This window comes from Nycticebus coucang, chromosome 10 (assembly GCF_027406575.1).
Source record: "Nycticebus coucang isolate mNycCou1 chromosome 10, mNycCou1.pri, whole genome shotgun sequence".
Classification (NCBI taxonomy): domain Eukaryota; kingdom Metazoa; phylum Chordata; class Mammalia; order Primates; family Lorisidae; genus Nycticebus; species Nycticebus coucang.
In genome coordinates this window covers 104,041,692-104,061,881 of record NC_069789.1, presented here as the reverse complement: position 1 = coordinate 104,061,881, position 20,190 = coordinate 104,041,692, and the positions used below count along the sequence as shown (strand labels likewise).

Sequence of the window (20,190 nt, the reverse complement as noted above, 5' to 3'; positions counted from 1 at the left end):
GGCAAGTTGTACTGCGTACTGTGCACCCGGTCATGGTGCAAGTGCGCGCTCCTTCCCTCTTACGTCACGCTTCGGTTCTCATCAGATGCTTAGTGTCAGCCTTGTGGCTTCGCTTCTTTCTGGCTTGCGGCCCGATTTCGGTCCCTGGGCCCTTGCTCTCTTTGATGTGTTTCATCTAACTCCCAGTCCCAGCTGACTCGAAAGCTTCTTGACTCTACAGATCACCTCCCCTTTAAACTATTTTCCCCGATCCGCCACCTTCCCAGACGCCCGAGCGCTCCCGACATCACTTGTAGTTTCTGAGAGCACCACGTCTCCCAGAGATCTTAGCGCCCAGAGGGCTGCCCTAGGGAACTCCAAGTACCGATATGCTTTCCTAATTATCTCTATGCAAACGCGGAGACCGATGGGGCTTGTAGTCACCTGTTTGTCAGCCGAGCAAAAAAACTACTCATCCCAGGAGGCCCTGCGTCAGAGGCGGGTTTCCCTCCTGATTTTTCTGCGCGTCCCTTAATCCGTCCTTGAACTTCAACTCCCGCCGTGCCTTGCGTCGAGATCCCTATGGCAAAGAAAAGAGCTGTAGTCCACGTATTCGCTGGGAGTTGTAGTTTCTCTATTGGTGAGGCGAGGAGGAGGCGGAGTGACTCGGCGGCCATTAGCTGTGTGTAGTTGCCCGGGACTAGGAGCTTAAGTGAAGAGGGAAGATTTATTCGGTGGAAATCAATCGTAGCCATGGGTTGCTGCCGGGGTTAGCCCTAGAGTACGGAGCAGGCGGACTTTTCGGTGCCCCGCCCAGCTCAGTGGCGGGGCCTACTAGGCCTCCGGGCATCCCCGGTCTCAAGTAGGCCTTGTCTACCGGCAAGGGCGTCCCAAAGGCGGGAGGCGCCATGTCGCTGGTTGCTTACGCCAGCAGCGAGGAGAGTGAGCCGGATGAGGCTGAGCCCGAGCCAGAGGAAGAGAAGGCGGCGGCACCTACATCTGGGCCCACTTTAGGAGGCTTGTTCGCTTCTCTTCCTGCGCCCAAGGGTCCGGCCTTGCTGCCTCCGCCCCCTCAGATGCTAGCGTCAGCCTTTCCCCCGCCGCTGTTGCTGCCCCCACCCACCGGAGACCCCAGGCTTCAACCTCCTCCCCCGTTGCCCTTCGGCCTGGGTGGCTTCCCCCCACCTCCAGGCGTGAGCCCAGCTGAGGCGGCGGGAGTTGGGGAGGGGTTGGGGTTGGGGCTGCCCTCGCCCCGAGGCCCTGGCCTCAGTCTCCCCCCTCCAGTTGGCGGGGCCGGGCCCCCCCTGGGGCTTCCCAAGCCAAAGAAGAGGAAAGAGCCCGTGAGGATCGCGGCGCCGGAGCTGCATAAGGGAGATGTGAGTACCGGGGAGGGCATCCCCGGACTGCGGTCGGTTTTGAGCGCAGCTGTAGGAGGCACTTGGCGGAGCTGACGGGCCGGACCGCTTCCTAAGCATCGGTTCAACCAAGGTCACACCACGGTGCAGTTAATTAGTACCTTGTCAGCTTTGAGTAAGAGTGCTTGTCCTTGCGGGCTCCTCGAAGCTGGGCTTGCTTGCACGAGGGCGACATATCAATCACCTGCCTGGCATTGGCAGGCCAGGTCCAGGCCTAGGAACCCTTGCTTCAGTTCCCTCTCTTTGCGTCTTCACCTCAGGCTGGATTTTTCCCTCTTCTCATACTGAGAACAGCAGGAAACCTAGTAATTGAAGAAATGACGGGGGACAGGACTTCTGAGCCCTTACTGACCTATCGGGACCAATCTTTTTCTTTGCCTCTGAACATGAAACCATAAGGTCAGGAGGAAAAGAATAGGAATTGTGGATTCTATTTTTGAGGGGAGTTGAGAAGAAATTGAATATTTGTTGAGTGCATGTCATTTGCCAGACATTGGCCCTTTCCTTCAGTTGTCACAGACGTCTGGGTGATGACATACTCCTTTTTACAGGTGAGAAACAGGTATCCAGAGTGTAAGGTCTTCAGGGTAAAGGGCAGAGTGAAGATGGGGAGCTAAGTCCGTATGAACTGCAGACCTGTGCCTCAGTTTCACCATTTAGGTATTGTCAAACCTAGGTGAATTAGGAACTTGGGTATCATTGTTAGAAGAGGCAGCCAAACAGGCTATTTCTATATGTTGGAGCAGAAAAATACCACAAGGCCTCTTCTGGAGTGAGGGCTTTGGGGATAAAGGTGACATAAAACCTGGGAGCGGGAGTGTTTTTAGCATTACTTGGGGGTTCTTTTCCTTTCTCACCTCTGAGAGGTTATTGGTCAGTCCCTGGGCTCACCTTTGAGAGCCTGAGAGAAGCTTATTAACCTTTCAGGGGCCCTTTGTGCTTGGTGTTCCTAAGTTTCTTCCCTCAGATACTCTAATGTGCTCTCCCTCTCTTCATTCAAGTCTTGGCCTAAAGAGCTTGTTCTCAGTGAGGACTTCTCTAGCCTGCCTGTTTAAATTATGTCCTGTCAACCTCTTGTTGGTTTTATTTTTCTCCATCTAACATATATATTATATTTGCCTCCCTCCTTCCACTAGTATATAAATTCCATGAAGGCAGGGTTTTTTTTGTTCTCGTTTTTTTTCCCCCACTGCTGTATCCCTAATGACAACAACAATGCCTGGCACATACTGAGTACTCCATAAATATTTGAGTGAATGAATGAACTATGGTTTGAGTGAAATAAATATGGATTCTTCATGAAAAAAGGTTCCAGGATCTCCCTCCCTGTTATGTTCCAAACTTTCTTTCAGGGGCAGTGCCTGTGGCTCAAAGAGTAGGGCGCCGGCCCCATATGCCGGAGGTGGCAAGTTCAAACCCAGCCCCAGCCAAAAAAAAAAAAAACAAAAAAACTGCAAACTTTCTTTCATATTATTTTCCTCTTCTTTCACACCTTAGTCTGTCACTTCTAAGTCTGGGTTCTAGAATAAGCCTTTTATTGTTCCATGGAAACTTAAACTTTGGCCTTGATTTTCCCTGGGACAAGGAGAGGTCTCTGAATGAGACAGTGGAAAGGCTCATTTCTTTTTTTGAGACAGAATCTCACTTTATTGCCCTCAGTAGAGTGCTGTGGCATCACATCTCATAGCAACCTCCAACTCTTGGGCTTAGGTAATTCTCTTGCCTCAGCCTCCCAAGTAGCTGGGACTATAGGCACCTGCCACAACGCCTCGCTATTTTTGTTGCAGTCGTCATTGCTGTTCAGCTGTCCTGGACCGGGTTCGAACCTACCACCCTCGGTATATGGGACCCGCGCCCTATCCACTGAGCTATAGGCGCTGCTCCTGAAAGGCTCATTTCTTTTTTTTTTTTTTTTTTGTAGAGACAGAGTCTCGCTGTACCGCCCTCAGGTAGAGTGCCGTGGCGTCACAGGGCTCACAGCAACCTCTAACTCTTGGGCTTACGCGATTCTCTTGCCTCAGCCTCCCGAGCAGCTGGGACTACAGGCGCCCGCCACAACGCCCGGCTATTTTTTTGTTGCAGTTTGGCTGGGGCTGGGTTTGAACCCGCCACCCTCGGCATATGGGGCCGGCGCCCTACTCACTGAGCCACAGGCACCGCCCCTGAAAGGCTCATTTCTAACTCTAGTGAGGTAGCAGTAGAAAAAGTTGCTGGCAGAGGTTATAGAATCCTCCATGTAGGTTGGCCGAACTGGTAGAAAACTGAAGACTCCTATCTCTATCCCCTTTTACTAAGTATAATTTACTAAATTATGAACAGTGACATGGCTAATAAAATAAGTAAAATCCTAGTCCTTAGCTGGTTTAGTTTCCCATTTTTGTTCTGTTCAAGTGGATATTTTTGTTCTCTGAACACATAATTCCCAGAGAAATGTAGCCTGAGAATGTTTAGGCTACATTAAGTAGGAGGTAGTCAGATAAAGGCAGGCAGAGAGGGGTCAGGTGGGAGTGGCCTTCATCTTTAAGATCTTTGCTCCTCTAGTTCTAAGCCTCACTGAGCTCTACCTCTTGGGCATAGTAGGCTCCTAGGACATGTTTGAAGGAATGATTAGGTTTCCTTAAATAATTTCCATATAGAGTTTGGTGCTGAAGAATAAGTAATTAACTCCAAACTTTTTTTTTGTTTGTTTAGCAGGCTTGGGCCAGGTTCAAATCTGCCAACCCTGGTGCACAGGGCCAGTGCTCTAACCATTGAACTATGGGTGCCCAGCCAACTCCAAACTTTTTTCATTCATTCATTTGTTCTCTATTGAGCTACTTTTGCTTGGAGCTAAGAGTATAGTAGTGAACATGGTAGACTGTGTCCAAAAGGAGCTCATGGTCTATGAGGGGACACAGATAAAGGAATAGATTTTAGGTTAAGTCTGAGAAGAACCATGATAGACTTGGTGTCATGGGAGTACACTTCATAGACGCCTGTCCAGTCTTGGGAGGCTTTTGGGAGGGGGAGATGTCTAAACAGAGATAAGACAGATGAGTAGGAGGTAGTCAGATAAAGTCAGGCAGAGAGGGGAGGAGCATATCAGGAGCGTATGTCAGTGGAGGTGAGAGAAGAAAAGTGCTTTGGGGGAACCTCCAGTGGGCACAGTGGCCAGAGCACATTGTTAGAGGTGAAAAATGGGGCCAGAGAGAGAGGCTGAGGCCAGATGATAATTGACCTTGGATGCCGTGCTAAGGTCTTTTTACTTCATTCTGGGGTAAAGAGCCCTAGAAAACTAGGCAGGAAGCCTCAGAATGCTAAGAGATTTGGAGGGATCAAGCCTGGCAGAGACACAGTGTGAGAGAGACTGGTGGCCTGGATGAAGATCTGGCAGGGGTGTGGGGGAACTGGAGGATCAGGTGTATGTGTGTGTTTAGTGGGTAGAAGTGGTAAGACTAGAGGATTGATTAGATGTCACCAGTGAAGGAGAGGATTCCAGGGATGACCCCTGTACCTTTTGCTTCAGGCACCTGGGAGGGTAATGGTGCAATTTGTTTAGAGAATACAGGAAGCAGAGCAGATTGGGGACCGGTTAGATTTTACTGGTTGCAAATGTGAGCCCCCAGCTCAAGCCACCTGTCATAGTAATGCATTGTAAGTACACTGCAGTGTCTCCCACAGGTCTGGGATCAGGGACTGGAGGCCACTGGAAGTCCACACAGCTACTCTTTGCACATCTGGTCCATTCTTCTCTGGACCAATTTCCTCAGCTCCTCAACCTTTGTTGCAGTTGAAAGATGGCCACCCATACTTTCTTGGTATTTTTTCCCTCCCTTTTAGAGATGAGCCCAGATTGAACTATAGTCTTAGTTCCAATTGTGGCTTTCTGGGAGAAAGTTTTAGTTTGACTTCGGTCAGATCATACAGTCAGGGTAATAGCAGTCTTTTCCAGGTGCATTCCAGAATTAAATTTGGTCTGTTGATTTATGTGAGGAATTAGAAATGATCCAAAGAATGGATAATTATCCAATCCTTTTTTCCTTGTTACTCTTTGTATTGTGACCTAAGCTACATTGGTTGATTTGATAGGGTCAGGGGATAGATGCAGACTTCTGAAATTAGAATATAAAAAAAAATACATTAGAAGAATGTCTATTAGGCCAGGTGCGGGTGCCTCACTCCTGTAATTCTAGCACTGTAGGAGGCCGAGGTGGGTGGATTGCCTGAGCTCACAAGTTTGAGACCAGCCTGAGCCAGAGCGAGACCTCATCTCTAAAAATAGCTGGGCGTTGTGGCAGGCACCTGTAGTCCTAGCTACTCAGGGGGCTGGGGCAAGAGAATCACTTGAGCCCAAGAGTTTGAGGTTTCTAGGAGGTGTGATTCCACAGCACTCTACCAAGGGTGACAAAGTGAGACTCTGTCTCAAAAAAAGAAAAAAGAAAAAAGAAGAATGGAAGAATGTCTATTGTAAAATTTATCTATCATATAATGTGTATATGAAAGCACCTAGAGATTTTAGGGTTACTGGATTAGATTACCACTACTTCCAGTGGAAAATTTGAAGTTGTGAGACTGAGATTTTCCCTAATTTTTGTCATTTCTAGTAACCAAATTATTATTATTACTTTGCAGTTTTGGCCAGGGCCAGGTTTGAACCCTCCACTCCTGGTATATGGGGCCAGTGCCCTACTCCTTAAGCCACAGGCACCACCCACCAAATTATTATTATTAATATTAGTATTAGTATTTTTTTTGAGACAGAATCTTACTCTGTTGCCCTGGGTAGAGTGCAGTGGCATGATAGCTCGCAGCAACCTCTTGTGGTTGAGCAATGCTCCTGTCTCAGCCTCCCAAGTACATGTGCCACAATGCTTGGCTGACTTTCCTATTTTTCAGTAGAGACGGGTCTCACTCTTGCTCAGGCTGGTCACCTCACCTGCCTCAGCCTTCCAGAGTGCTAGGATTCAGGTGTGAATCACCATGCCCAGCCAAGTAACCAAATTATTAAGAGTTACCTGCTGTGGATTTAGCTACATTTTAGCCCTAGCTAAAGGGAAACTGGGTGCAGTAATCTTTGTAGGAGACATTGTGCTTAATGTCTAACATTGTACAGGGCACTTATCCCTAGTTTACAGAGAAGGAATCAGGAGTTTAGAGAACAGAGTTGATTTCTCTGAAAGCTCACAGTTTGGGAGTAGCTGTGGTTGTATTTGAAAACCAGGTAGGTTTTGTTCTGTCTATCGTAGTGCCGACTCAAAAGATAGAAGGGTATCTAGATAGTTAGAAGGCTATACGATGAGAGTGCAAAAATGGGAGACAAAATGATATCCTAGAAGAAGATACTAGAGACCACAGAGTAAAAAACTTGATGAATCTAGTTAATTGAGATAATGGTAGCAGTGATTGATTAGGGCTTGGAGCCCAGGGCCGAGGTGTCTATTTGTGGGCCCTTATTTCTTCCTTGGCTCCTGGCCCTGGCTGCTAGTGATTGCTTTTTGGAATGAGAGTCTCTCAGAACCAGAGCCTGGGAAGATAAGAGGGAGCTGCCATGGGAATGAGGCTTTGATAGATTAGCAGATCCCACTGGACCTGGCTTAATGGAAACTGTCTGTTTCCGCACTTGCTCAGCAGTCTCGGGTTGTGTGTGTCTTGTCACTTTTGGCAGCTGGGACAGAGAGAACAGTTGTGGCCACTGAGGCTCAGGTTCTCGTGAGGCCAAGAAATACAATACTTTCTTCTAAAGAGACACAATCAGTTTGTACCTTCAAAGCCCATGTGTTTCTTGTGGTCCAGCACACTCAGCCTTGGGTGCTCCAGTGTCTGCCATCATTGCCCTTCTCTCGTTCTAATGACACAGACCTGCTCAGCTCACTATTTGCTGACCATTAATATGCTCTAGGAGTTAACCCCACAGCCTTCATTTAAAGCATATGTATATTCCTGAGGAAGGCAGTTTGGCAGTCCCTCAAAAAGTTAAACATAGATTACTATATGATCCACCAATTTTATTCCTAGGTGAAAAGAATTGAAAGTATAGACTCAGGGCGGCGCCTGTGGCTCAGCGGGTAGGGCGCTGGTCCCATATGCCGGAGGTGGCGAGTTCAAACCCAGCCCCGGCCAAAATAAAAAAAAAAAAAAAAAAAAAAAGAAAGTATAGACTCAAACAGATGCATGTGCACTGATACTCACAGTAGCTGTGCTCCATAGCCAAAGTGGCAGCAAGTCACATGTCCAACAGCAGACAAATGGATAAACAAAATGCAATATGTGCACACATCAGCCTTAAAAAGGAGTGAAATTCTGACATGTGCTACCACATGGATAGACCTTGAAAACCCTACGCTAAGTAAAATAATTCAGTCACAAGAGGAGAAAGAAATACTGTGTGATTCCAGTTCATAGAAACAGTATAGAATAGAGGTTATAGAGTAGAGGGGGAGGGGGAGTGGAAATGTAGAGCTGTTCAGTGGGTACAATTTCTGTTTGGGATGATGAAAACATTTTGGAAACAGTGACGACTGTTGCACAATGCTCTTGGTATACTTAATGCCACTGAATTGTGCACTTAAAGACAATTAAAATGGTTAATTTTATGTTACATGTATTTTACCATGATAAAGAAAAAAATAAAATGTTCCTGTACCTCTTATCACCAAGGACTTTCTCATTAAATCCAGTGTGCTTGCTGGCTCAGCGCCTGTAGCTCAGTGGCTAGGGCACCAGCCACATACACCGGAGCTGGCAGGTTCGAATCCAGCTTGGGCTTGCCAAACTACAGTGACAACTACAACAAAAAAATAGCCGGGCGTTGTGGCGGGCGCCTGTAGTCCCAGCTACTTGGGAGGCTGAGGCGAGAGAATTGCTTAAGCCCAAGAATTTGAGGTTGCTTTGAGCTGTGATGCCATGGCACTCTACCGAGGGCACTGTAGTGAAACTCTTGTCTCCAAAAAAAAAAAAATCTTATGTGCTTGGGCTAAGCCAACTGCTTCTAGCCCAGTTCTTTTTTTGTTTTTTTTTTGGGGGGGGATTTTGGCTGGGGCTAGGTTTGAATCCGCCACCTCCGGCATATGGGACCAGTGCCCTACTCCTTGAGTTACAGGCGCCGCCCTCTAGCCCAGTTCTTGATAGAGGTTGAGTTGATTTCCTTTCACATGCCCCATGACTGCTCTATCCCCAGGACATGATTGGCAGGTATATCACATGTCTTTTAGCATTTGTTTTTTTGTTTTGTTTAGATAGTCTCACCTTGTCCCACTGGGTAGAGTGCTGTGTGGCATCATAGCTCACAGCAACCTCAAACTCTTGGGCTCAAGCCATTCTCTTGCATTAGCCTCCCCGGTAGCGGTGACTATAGGTGCCCCCCCTCAATGCCCAGCTTGATTTTAGAAATGGGATCTCACTCTTGCTCAGGCTGATCTCAAATTCCTGAGCTCAAGCAACCCACCTGCCTTGGCCTCTCAGAGCCCTCCCAGGCATGAGCCACCACATCGGGCCTATATCTTTTTTTATTTCTTTAATTAAAAAAAATATATTTACTGGCTTGGCATCTGTAGCTCGAGCAGCTGGGGCATTAGCCACATGCACTGGAGCTGGCGGATTCAAATCCATCCTGGGCCCGCCAAACAACAGTGACAACTACAACCAAAAAATAGCCGGGCGTTGTGGTGAGTGCCTGTAGTCCCAGCTACTTGGGAGACTGAGGCAAGAAAATTGCTTAAGCCCAAGGGTTGGAGGTTACTGTGAGCTGTGATGCCATGGCACTCTACCCAGGGTAGAGTATTTGTATTTACTTAGAAGCATTCGGAATGTAAACAAAACAGCTGCAACTTTTGTTTTTTTTGCAATTACAGAGTGATATGCAATTAACAGAATAACAATTATTTTGTATAAGCTTCATCAGAGACAATTGAAGATGAAAAGTCTACCATCCCTATATATAACCAATTTGTGCCGTGCACCAAGAACCTGCTTTAAATTTCCATGCTAATTTACAACCCCCATACTGTACCAGGCAAGGTTAGTGGCTGTTGAAAATACCACCAGATTGGGCGGTGTCGGTGGCTCAAAGGATTAGGGCACCGGCCCCATATGCCGGAGGTGGTAGGTTCAAACCCAGCCCTGGCCAAAAACTGCAAAAAAAAAAAAAGAAAAAAGAAAATATCACCAGGACAGGGCTATCAAAAAACACATTTGGTAGCGTGTTAACTATATAAAAAAAGACACTGTGTAGTTTAAAAACAAATCTAACAGAGCCTTACATTTCAATTTCTTTTTCTTCAAAAGGAGCGAGTTATGGCTCAGCACCCATAGCACAGTGGCGCCGACCACATACACTGAGGGTGGCAGGTTCAAACCTGGCCTGGGCCAGCTGAACAGCCATGACAACTGCAACAAAAAATAGCTGGGCATTGTGGTGGGCGCCTGTAGTCCCAGCTAATTGGGAGGCCAAGGCAAGAGAATCACTTAAGCCCAAGAGTTTTAGGTTCCTGTGAACTGTGACACCACGGCACTCTACCAAGGGCGACATAGTGAGACTCTGTCTCAAAAAAATAAAAAAAAAGAGTGGGTTATGTACAGGGGGGTTAAATGCTTTATAGATAAGAAACAAAAACTTCAATAGAACCAACTTATCCATCTTCATCTTCATCTTCCTACTCCTCTTCATTTTCCTCAGCTTCTTCCTCTTCTTTTTCTTGCCTTTTTCAGCCTTGACGACGCCCTTTTTGCTGCATCAGGCTTTCCTTTTAGCTCAGTATGCAGCAATATCTTTTTTGTATTTTTCCTTCAGCTTTGCAGCCTTTTCATAAGGCTGCTTTTCATCTGCAGCAGTGTTATTCCACATCTTCTAGCTTCTTTGCAGCACCACCAGTGGTTAGGCCCAGATGTTCTTTGACTTGGGGGCGATACTCAACAGAACAAAAAAAAAGACCGAGGGCGGCGCCTGTGGCTCAGTGAGTAGGGCGCCGGCCCCATATGCCGAGGGTTGCGGGTTCAAACCCAGCCCCGGCCAAACTGCAACAAAAAAATAGCCAGGCGTTGTGGTGGGCATCTGTAGTCCCGGCTGCTTGGGAGGCTGAGGCAAGAGAATCGCGTAAGCCCAAGAGTTAGAGGTTGCTGTGAGCCGCGTGATGCCACGGCACTCTACCGAGGGCGGTACAGTGAGACTCTGTCTCTACAAAAAAAAAAAAAAAAAAAAGGCCGAAAGAGTCCTCTTGGGTGCATTCGGATTCTTGATTTTCTTTTTTATTTCCCTTTTAGGAAGGATATAGGTTTTCTTTTTTTTTTTTTTTTGCAGTTTTTGGCCAGGGCTGGGTTTGAACCCGCTACCTCAGGTATATGGGGCCGGTGCCCTGCTCCCTTGAGCCACAGGCGCCGCCCAGGTTTTCATTTCTCTTTCATAATGGGCCTTGTCCACCTTTGCCATATCTTCAAATTTCCCTTTCTCTTTAGCAGACATGGTCTTCCACCTCTCAGAGCACTTCTTAGGAGACTCTGAGAAGTTGACGGAAGCATCTGGGTGTTTCTTGTGCTCCTTTCAACAAGTTTGCACAAAGAATGCATATGATGGCATTTTGCCTTTTGGCTTCTTAGGATCTCCTTTGCCCACGTTTAGTTATTTTTCCTCAGCAAAGCACAGAGTCACTCAGTGCCCGTTTGGCTTTCACTTGCCCTGACACTGTCTCTATGAAACTCAATGTACTACAGTGGCTGTCCTGGCTTATGTCTTTTGGTATTTGGATTCTTCATCTCTCTGCTCTCTGGTACTCTAAACTGAAATTTATGTTCTTTTGTGAAGTATTCAGATAATTCCTTTTTGTACTTTCCTGTGTTTCTTATGAGTTTTCAGTCAGGCCTCCACAGGTGCAGAAGTGCTTTGAGTGGTATCTAAATCTCTTCCTGTAGTGACCCAGTGACTGCCATGCTTCCACCCGCTCCTAGGATGGAAATAACTAAAGTTAGTAGTAGGGAGCAAGCAGTAGGTCCTCATTCTGTATGTCAACCATCCAATCTCCCCAGGCTTCCTCTGTGGCCATGGGTAGTTTATTGAATGTCTCTGGGCCCTGTTTGTCAACTTTGGCAGGTAAATACTTCTACCTCTCTCTCAAAGATGAGTAACCAGGCCTTAATAGGGTTTGGGGGCTCAGCACATTTTTGAGATTCTTATTTTAGTGTTCTGTTGCAGGAAGTCTTTCATGTGGGGGAATGTCATGAGATGATTTATAAAGGGGTTCAGGAGAAGTTTAGCATGAGATGTTCAAAGGGAAAGATGATAGCACTCTGGGAGGTCGAGGTGGGAGGGTACCTTGAGCTTAGAGAGTCTGAGACCAGCCTGAGCAAGAGTGAGACCCTGTCTCTATTAAAAAGAGAAAAACTAGCTGGGCGCTGTGGTAGGCACCTGTAGCCCCAGCTTCTGGGGCGGATGAGGCAGGAGGATCACTGAACCCAGCAGTTTGAGGTTGTTGTGAGCTAGGCTGAGGCCATGGCATTCTAGTCTGGGCAACATAGACTCTGTCTCAAAGAAAGAGAGAGAGGGTCATCATAGCAGGTCTTAGAAATCCAGAAACAATAAAGTGTTTTTTTCTTGTTTTTTTTTTTTTTTTTTTTTTTTGAGACAGAGTCTTACTCTAGCCTTGGGTAGAGTGTCATGGCATCATAGTTCACAGCAACCTCAAACTCTTGGGCTTGAGCAATTCTCCTGCCTCAGCCTCCTTAGTGGTTGAGACTACATGTGTGCTCTATGACATCCAGTTAGTTCAGGGGTCCTCAAACTTTTTAAACAGGGGGCGAGTTCACTGTCCCTCAGACCGTTGGAGGGCCGGACTATAGTTTAAAAAAAGAAACTATGAACAAATTCCTATGCACACTGCATCTATCTTATTTTGAAGTAAAAAAACAAAACGGGAACAAATACAATCACACTACCTCATATGGCCTGCGGGCCGCCGTTTGAGGACTCCTGAGCTGGTTTTTCTATGTTTAGTAGAGACAGGGGCTCTTGCTCAGACTGATTTCAAACTCCTGAGCTCAGGCGATCCACCCACCTTGGCCTTCCAGAGTGCTGGGATTATAGGCATGAGCCACTATTCCTGGCCAAAAATACAGTGTTCTAAAGTCTTCCTGCAGGGTTTGTTTACTTTGTCGCCTTTAATAGAGTGCTGTGTAGTCACAACTCACAGCAACCTCAAACTCTTGGGCTCAAGTGATTTTCTTGCCTCAGCTCCTGAGTAGCTGGGACTACAGGCGCCCGCCACAACGACTGGCTGTTCTTTGAGATGGGGGGTCTCGCTCTGGCTCAGGCTGGTCTTGAACTCATGAGCTGAGGCCATCCATCCACCTCAGCCTCCCAGAGTGCTGGGATTACAGGTGTGAGCCACTGCACCCGGCTTCATATAGGGTTTTGTTTTGTTGGTGTTTTTAAACAATAAATTCAGGTGTCAGCATAGTGGAAACGATTTGTGACATTTAAAGAGAAGTTGAATTTTCTTCCCACAGCTGATCTGGCCTTCAGTTCTATTAGCTTTAGGACAGTTCATCTACCACTGCCACTTTCACGTTAGCCACTTTTTGTTTGTCACAGATCTGAAAATTAGAATATGCTTATGTAGGCTCGGCACCTGTGGTTCAAGCTGCGAAGGCACCAGCCACATACACCTGAGCTGGCAGGTTCGAATCCAGGTTGGCCCGCCAAACAACGACGGCTGCAACCAAAAAAAAAAAAAAACAAAAAAATCTGGGCGTTGTGGCAAGCGCCTGTAGTCCCAGCTACTTGCGAGGTGGAGGCAGGAAAATCGCTTATGCCCAGGAGTTGGAGGTTGCTCTGAGCTGTGATGCCACGGCACTCTACCCAGGGTGACAGCTTGAGGCTGTCTAAAAAAAAAAAAAGAATATGCTTATGTAGTTTTACAAGTAGAATCGTCTTAAACTTGGATACAATTTGTTTATTTTCAGATTGTTGCCATTGGACCCATTGCCTAAGATGTAAAGTTTAAATGTGCCTGAGGACTCCATGAAAACCTGTATATCCATAGTGAGGTGGTCTGTGTGGTCTGCCAGAAAGGACATAAGTCTTCATGGTCAGAAGATGAGGGAGATGGTCAGGAGCTTGAAAGAGGCAATGAGAGTTTGGAACAGAGATAAAGAGGTAGAAGTGCTTAGGGGTTGGGTGCTTAAGTCTTTTTTTTTTTTTTTTTTTTTAGAGACAGAGTTTCACTTTGTTGCTCTCCATAGAGTGCTGTGGCATCAACAGCTCACAGCAACCCCCAGCTCTTGAGAGAATCTTAGGCGATTCTCTTGTCTCAGCCTCCTGAGTAGCTGAGACTACAGGCGCCAGCCACAATGCCCGGCTATTTTTTGTTGTAGTTTGGCTGGGGCCAGGTTTGAACCCACCATACTCGTTATATGGGGCCAGTGCCCTACTCACTGAGCCACAGGTGCCACCCGGTGCTTAAGTCTTTTTCTTGGTTGAGTTTGGCATCTTGTTTATTTATTTGTTTTTATAGAGCCAGAGTCTCACTTTGTTGCCCTCGGTAGAGTGCTATGGCATCATAGCTCACAGCGACCTCAAACTCTTGGGCTCAAGTGATTCTCTTGCCTCAGCCTCCGGAGTAGATGGGACTACAGGTGCTTCCCACAACTCCCGGCTGTTTTTTTTTTGTTGTTGCAGTTTGGCCGGGCCGAGTTCGAACCTGCCACCCTTGGTATATGGGGCCGGTGCCCTACTCACTGAGCCATAGGCGCCACCCTGAGTTTGGCATCTTGGCAAGCCAGAAGGAACAGTAGTCTCTGAACTCTGTTTAAAATTATATTTGTATCATTTTCACTAACAGTAGCTCCTGCAGTTGTGTCCTGGATAAGTATTATTTGCAGCTGAGGAGTGGGGAGGTTAAATAGCTTGATAGTTGAGACTGAAACCCATGTTCCTTTTTTTTTTTTTTCTCTTTTGAAACAGTCTCAGTCTGTTGTCCAGGCTACAGTGCTATGGTGTCATAGCTCACAGCAACCTCAAACTCTTGGGCTCAAGCTATTCTCTTGCCTCAGCCTCCTGACTACAGGTGCCCACCACAACACCCAGCTATTTTTAGAGATGAGGTCTCCCTCTGGCTCAGGTTGGTCTCAAAATCATGAGCACAGGCAATCCACCAGCCTTGGTCTCCCAGAGTGCTAGAATTACAGGCCTGAGCCACTGCACCTGGCCTAAGGCTGGTCTTTTTTTTTTTTTTTTGGTGGTTGTGGTTGCAGTTTGGCTGGGGCTGGGTTTAAACCTGCCACCTTCCATATATGGGTCCGGTACCCCACCCGCTGAGCCACAGGCGCCATCCTAAGGCTGGTCTTGAACTCTTGAGCTCAAGGAATCCTCCCAGAGTGCTGGGATTACAGGTGTGAGCCACCATGCCTGGCCCAAACTCATGTTTCTGATTTTGTGCCTTGCTCTCAGCACTGTATCATGTGGGATCTAGTCAGGGTGGGTGGAAATCCTGGACAAACAGCTCAGCTATGGTGGAAATCCTGGACAAACAGCTCAGCTATGGTGTGCTACAAAAGCATGAACAGAGGAACTGGTTTGGGTCCTGGTTCCCATAAGTCCTAGCTATTATTTAATCTTTCTGATCCTTATTTCCTTTGCCCGTAAAATTGAGATAACACACATAATGCTCACCTTGAAATATAAGGATTAAATTAAAAATTATGAGTAAATTGCCTGATATGTAGGAGGTCCCCAGTAGATGTTTATTCCTGTCTGTGCCACTCTTTCCTTTATCCCTCATATTTAGGTACAAAGACAGATCCCTATGGATTTTTTGACAGTAGTTAGTTACTAAAAATTGTCAAATACTGGCTACTGGGAGGTAGCCTTTGCTGTTGCTGTCAGAGTAAAGTTGAGAATATACACATAAAAAATGTCATGTTTACAGAGCAAGCATAGATGGACCAGAGTTAATATGATGCCACCTCAAACAAATGAGTGATGCAGGGACACAGGCTGAGAAAGAGCCAGGTGAGACTCATCAGAGAGATTGCCTAGCCGTTCTGAGTCAGGAAGTCCAGAGTGCAGACTGACAGAGGTGGCAGTGACACAGGCACAGTGGTGGGTGTAACACGGGGATGGACTTAAGTGAAAAAAAGCACAAATGGAGGAAAAACAGATTCTTTAGGAATAGAGAACAATTTTATTTTAAATTGACAGTATTTTTGGTTTTTTATTTTGAGCTGGGGTTTTACTGTGTTGCTCAGGTTGGTCTTAAACTCCCAGGCTCAAGTGATCCTCCTGCCTCAATCTTTCAAGTAGCTGCGACTACAGACATGAATCACTGCACCTGAGTCAAATTGACTAGGTTAAAAAATCCCCCCCACCCCCTTAAGTTGACAATTGTACGTATATGTGGGGTATAAATTGATGTTACGATTTATGAATAGGTGTAGAATTGTTAAATTAAGCCAATTAACATATTTGGTACCCCCAATGCTTATTTTTTGTGGTAAGAACATTTGAAATTTACTCTTTCAATTTTTTTTTTTTTTTTTTTTTTTATGGAGACGGGTTTTACTGTCACCTAGGCTAGGGTGCTGTGGCATCACCATAGCTCATAATAACCTCAAACTCCTGGGCTGAAGCCTGCTGAGTGGCTGGGACTACAGGTGCCCACTACCACACCCAGCTAATTTTTCTATTTTTTGTAAAAATAGCAGTGTCCCTCTTGCTCAGTCTAGTTTGAACTGGCCTTAAGTGATCTATCTTGGGCTCCCAGAGTGCTAGGATTACCTGTGCCAGGCCTGTCTTAGCAATTTTGAAATGTATACTGTACTATTAACTGTATTCACCACATTGTGCAATTGATTTTTAAAAAACCCACCAAATTTATTACTTTTGTCTGATATTTTATATCCTTTGACCATGATCGCCACATTTCCCCCACATCCCTCTAGCTTGTATTGCTCCCCCTCCCCCCCATTCTACTCTGCTTCTCTGAGTTTGGCTGGTTTAGATTCCATGTGTAAGTGATCAGTACAGGTGGCATGTGTCTTTCTGTGTCTGGCTTATTTCATGTAGCATAATGTTCTTCAGTTCCATCTGTGTTGCTGCAAATGACAGAATTTCCTTCTTTTTATTTTTATCTTTTCTGTCACCTTGTATCTAAAGAACCTTGTTTTTAAAGGCTGAAATTTGAGGTGGGGTTTTCTATTCTAAATACTATTCTTCTGTGTATATATAACACATTGACTTTATCCATTTATCCACTGATGAACAATTTGGTTATTGTGAATATTGCTGCAGTGACCACAGGAATGCAGACATCTTTATGACAAACTGATTTCAAATCTTTTGGGTAAATACCTGGAAGTAGGATTACTGGATCATATAGTTTTCCATACAGGCTATACTAATTGAGGAGATGTCTGAGCCATGATCAGTGCTCTTCGTTACAGTTAAGTACTTCTCATTCTTCTTACTGTGTTTTAGGTTGTTTGAGGGCACGTTCTTTTTTCATGTTGTGGTGCACACTGATCGTTGGAGCACAGTGGGTTAATGGTCTAGGTTGCACCTGTGGAGACTAGCGGTCCTGGGTTCCCATTGCCCCAAGCCCTGCCTGATATGCCATTTGGGAGATTCTGTAGTACTTAGTGCAGTGTCTTGAATACAGTAGGTAATTATGATCAAAAGATCTTTGTAAAGACAAAAGGAACTTGTGAGATATGAGAGTTGAGAAAGGCAGGCAGGCAGACAGTTTGAGTTTTTATAGAATCTTACAGCCATATGGAATGTCACATTCTTGCTTTTTACAGTCCTTGGGAACAAATGGAAACATTTAAGGTTCTTGGTTTGGCAAGTAATTAATTAGTTTATTTATTTATTTACTTTGAGACCGAGTCTCACATTGTTGCCTAGGCCATAGTGCCATGGTGTCATAGCTCACAGCAACCTCAAACTCTTGGACTTGAGCAATCCTCTTGCCTTAGCTTCCTGAGTAGCTGGGACTACAGGTGCCCGCCAAAATGCCTGGTTAGTTTTTCTATTTTTATTTTATTTATTTATTTTTTTCACTTCATCACCCTTGGTAGAGTGCTGTGGTATCACAGCTCACAGCAACCTCCAACTCCTGGCTTAGGCAATTCTCTTGCCTCAGCCTCCTGAGTAGCTGGGACTACAGGCGCCTGCCACAACACCTGGCTATTTTTTGTTGCAGTTTGGCCAGGGCCGGGTTTGAACCCGCCACCCTCAGTATATGGGGTCAGTGCCCTACCCACTGGGCCTCAGGTGTCACCCAGTTTTTTTAGTTTTTAGTAGAGACAGGGTCTCTCTCTTGCTCAGGCTGGTCTTATTTATTTATTTATTTGAGACAGAGTCTCACTTGGTAGAGTGCTATGGTGTCACAGCTCACAGCAACCTCAAACCTCTTGGGCTCAAGTGATTCTCTTGCCTCAGCTTCCCAAGTAGCTGGGACTACAGGCGCCTGCCATAAGGCCCAGTATTTTTAGAGATGGGGCTTGCTCTGGCTTAGGTTGGTCTCCAACCTGTGAGTTCAGGCAATCCATCCACCTCGGCCTCCCAGAGTGCTAGGATTATAGGTGTGAACCACTGTACCTGGCCTTATTCAGGCTGGTCTTGAACACCTGAGCTCAAGCAATCTACCCGCTTCCACCTCTCAGAGTGCTGGGATTATAGCTGTGAGCCACCATACCCAACCAGCAAGTAATTTTTAAGTAATTTTCTTTCTTTTTTTTTTTTTATTTGCAGTTTTTGGCCGGGCTGGACTTGAACCTGCCACCTCCAGCATATGGGGCTGGTGCCCTACTCTTTTGAGCCACAGGTGCCGCCCCAGCAAGTAATTTTTTTTGAGACAGAGCCTCAAGCTGTCACCCTGGGTAGAGTGCCATTGCATCACAGCTCACAGCAACCTCCAACTCCTGGGCTCAAGTGATTCTTCTGCCTCCGCCTCCCAAGTAGCTGGAACTACAAGCGCCCGCCACAACGCCCAGCTACTTTTTTGGTTGCAGCCATCATTGTTTGGTGGGCCCGGGATGGATTTGAATCCGCCAGCTCAGGGGTGTGGGGCTGGCACCTTAGCTGCTTGAGCCACAGGCGCCGAGCCCCCAGTAAGAAATTTTTAAAAGTAAAATGTTAAAAGTTTGCTGTTCAAGCTTGAGGTATTGAGGTGAAGGTAGACTTCCTAGACTTGACTTCCTAGACTTGAAGGTGTTGAGATTAAAGTTTGTTTTTTTTTTTGTAGAGACAATCTTACTTTATTGCCCTCAGTAGAGTGCTGTGGTGTGCACAGCTCACAGCAACCTTCAAATCCTGGGCTTAGGAGATTCTCTTTTTTCAGCCTCCCAAGTAGCTGGGACCTTAGGCGCCCGCCACAACATCTGGCTATTTTTTTTTGTTGTTGTTGTTGCAATTTGGCCGGGGCTGGGTTTGAACCCGCCACCCTTGCTATATGGGGCCCGTACCCTACCCATTGAGTCACAGGTGCTACCTGTTTTTTTTCCTTTTTTCTTTTTTTTTTTTTGAGGCAGAGTCTTATTCTGTTGCCCTGGGTATCATCATAGCTCACAGCAACATCAAATTCTTGGGTTCAAGAGATCCTCTTGGGCGGCGCCTGTGGCTCAGTGAGGAGGGCGCCAACCCCATATACCAGGCATCCTCAAACTGCGGCCCGCAGGCCACATGAAATGGTGTGAATTATATTTGTTCCCGTTTTGTTTTTTACTTCAAAATAAGATATGTGCAGTGTGCATAGGAATTTGTTCATAGTTGTTTTTTTTTTAAACTATAGTCCGGCCCTCCAATGGTCTGAGGGAGAGTGAATTGGCCCCCTGTTTAAAAAGTTTGAGGACGCCTGCCATATACCGAGGGTAGTGGGTTCAAACCTGGTCCCGGCCAAACTACAACAAAAAAATAGCTGGGCCATGTGGCGGGTGCCTATAGTCCCAGCTACTCGGGATCCTGAGGCAAGAGAATCAATCACCTAAGCCTAAGAGCTGGAGGTTGCTTGAGCTGTGATGTCACGGCACTCTACCGAGGATGACCAAGTGAGACTCTGTCACTAAAAAAAAAAAAAAAAAAAGAGATTCTCTTGCTTCACTCTGTAGCTGGGTCTATAGGTACCCAACCACAAGGCCTGGCTAGTTTTTCTGTTTACTGAGATGAGGTCTAACTCTTGCTCAGGCTGGTCTTGAGCTCTTGAGCTCAGGCAGTCTACCTGCCTTGGCCTCCCAGAGTGCTAGTGTTACAGACATGAGCCATTGCGCTTGGCCTAAAGTTTGGATATTTTTTGCTGTGAGAGCTTGTCTCAGGGAACTGTTCTGATGAATCAGAAGGGTAACACAGATGACCTCCATCCAGTCTCGCCCCAAATCCTCACAGTCGTCTGCCTGCCTTTTTCCTGTGAGCAATTCTGTATAGCAGACTATAGATCATACTTGAAGATAGAATGGATTTCTCCAGTGGTCTTGACCTTTAATGCCTTATAGAAGAGTAGTTAACACATCATTTAGTCCCACTGGAGTTTCCCAGCCCTGTGGTTACATAGTCTGTATAAGTGGTTTTAAAAGTGAAGCTGAGATTGGGTGAGATTGTGGGCCAAATCCCATTCATCTTCCAGTGGACAGATTTATAGGAAGAAGAATGAACATAGCTTTTTCTTTCCATGATGGACCAAATAGGAAGAAATTGTGTTGATTTAAGAGAAAAGAAATTGATGCCTTGGAGGTGTGCCCCAGGTGTGGAGGAAGGGGAGCTGTAGGGAATCAGTGGCTAAGGGAGGTCAAGGCATACCTGATTCTCTGAAGCTATTCAAGATCAGGAAGGGAGCTCTGT

At 46.2% G+C, this 20,190-nt stretch overlaps 1 protein-coding gene across 1 annotated transcript in view; it reads left to right on the top strand.

Moving 5' to 3' along the window:
* The first annotated feature begins 559 nt into the window (after positions 1 to 559).
* The window catches only part of PRCC (proline rich mitotic checkpoint control factor), a 36,121-nt gene continuing 16,490 nt past the window's right edge, over positions 560 to 20,190 (top strand). Inside the window, exon 1 of the mRNA XM_053605813.1 lies at positions 560 to 1,355. Within this exon, the coding sequence (XP_053461788.1) occupies positions 888 to 1,355 (468 nt within the window). The 5' untranslated portion in view covers positions 560 to 887. The remainder of the gene's footprint in view (positions 1,356 to 20,190) is intronic.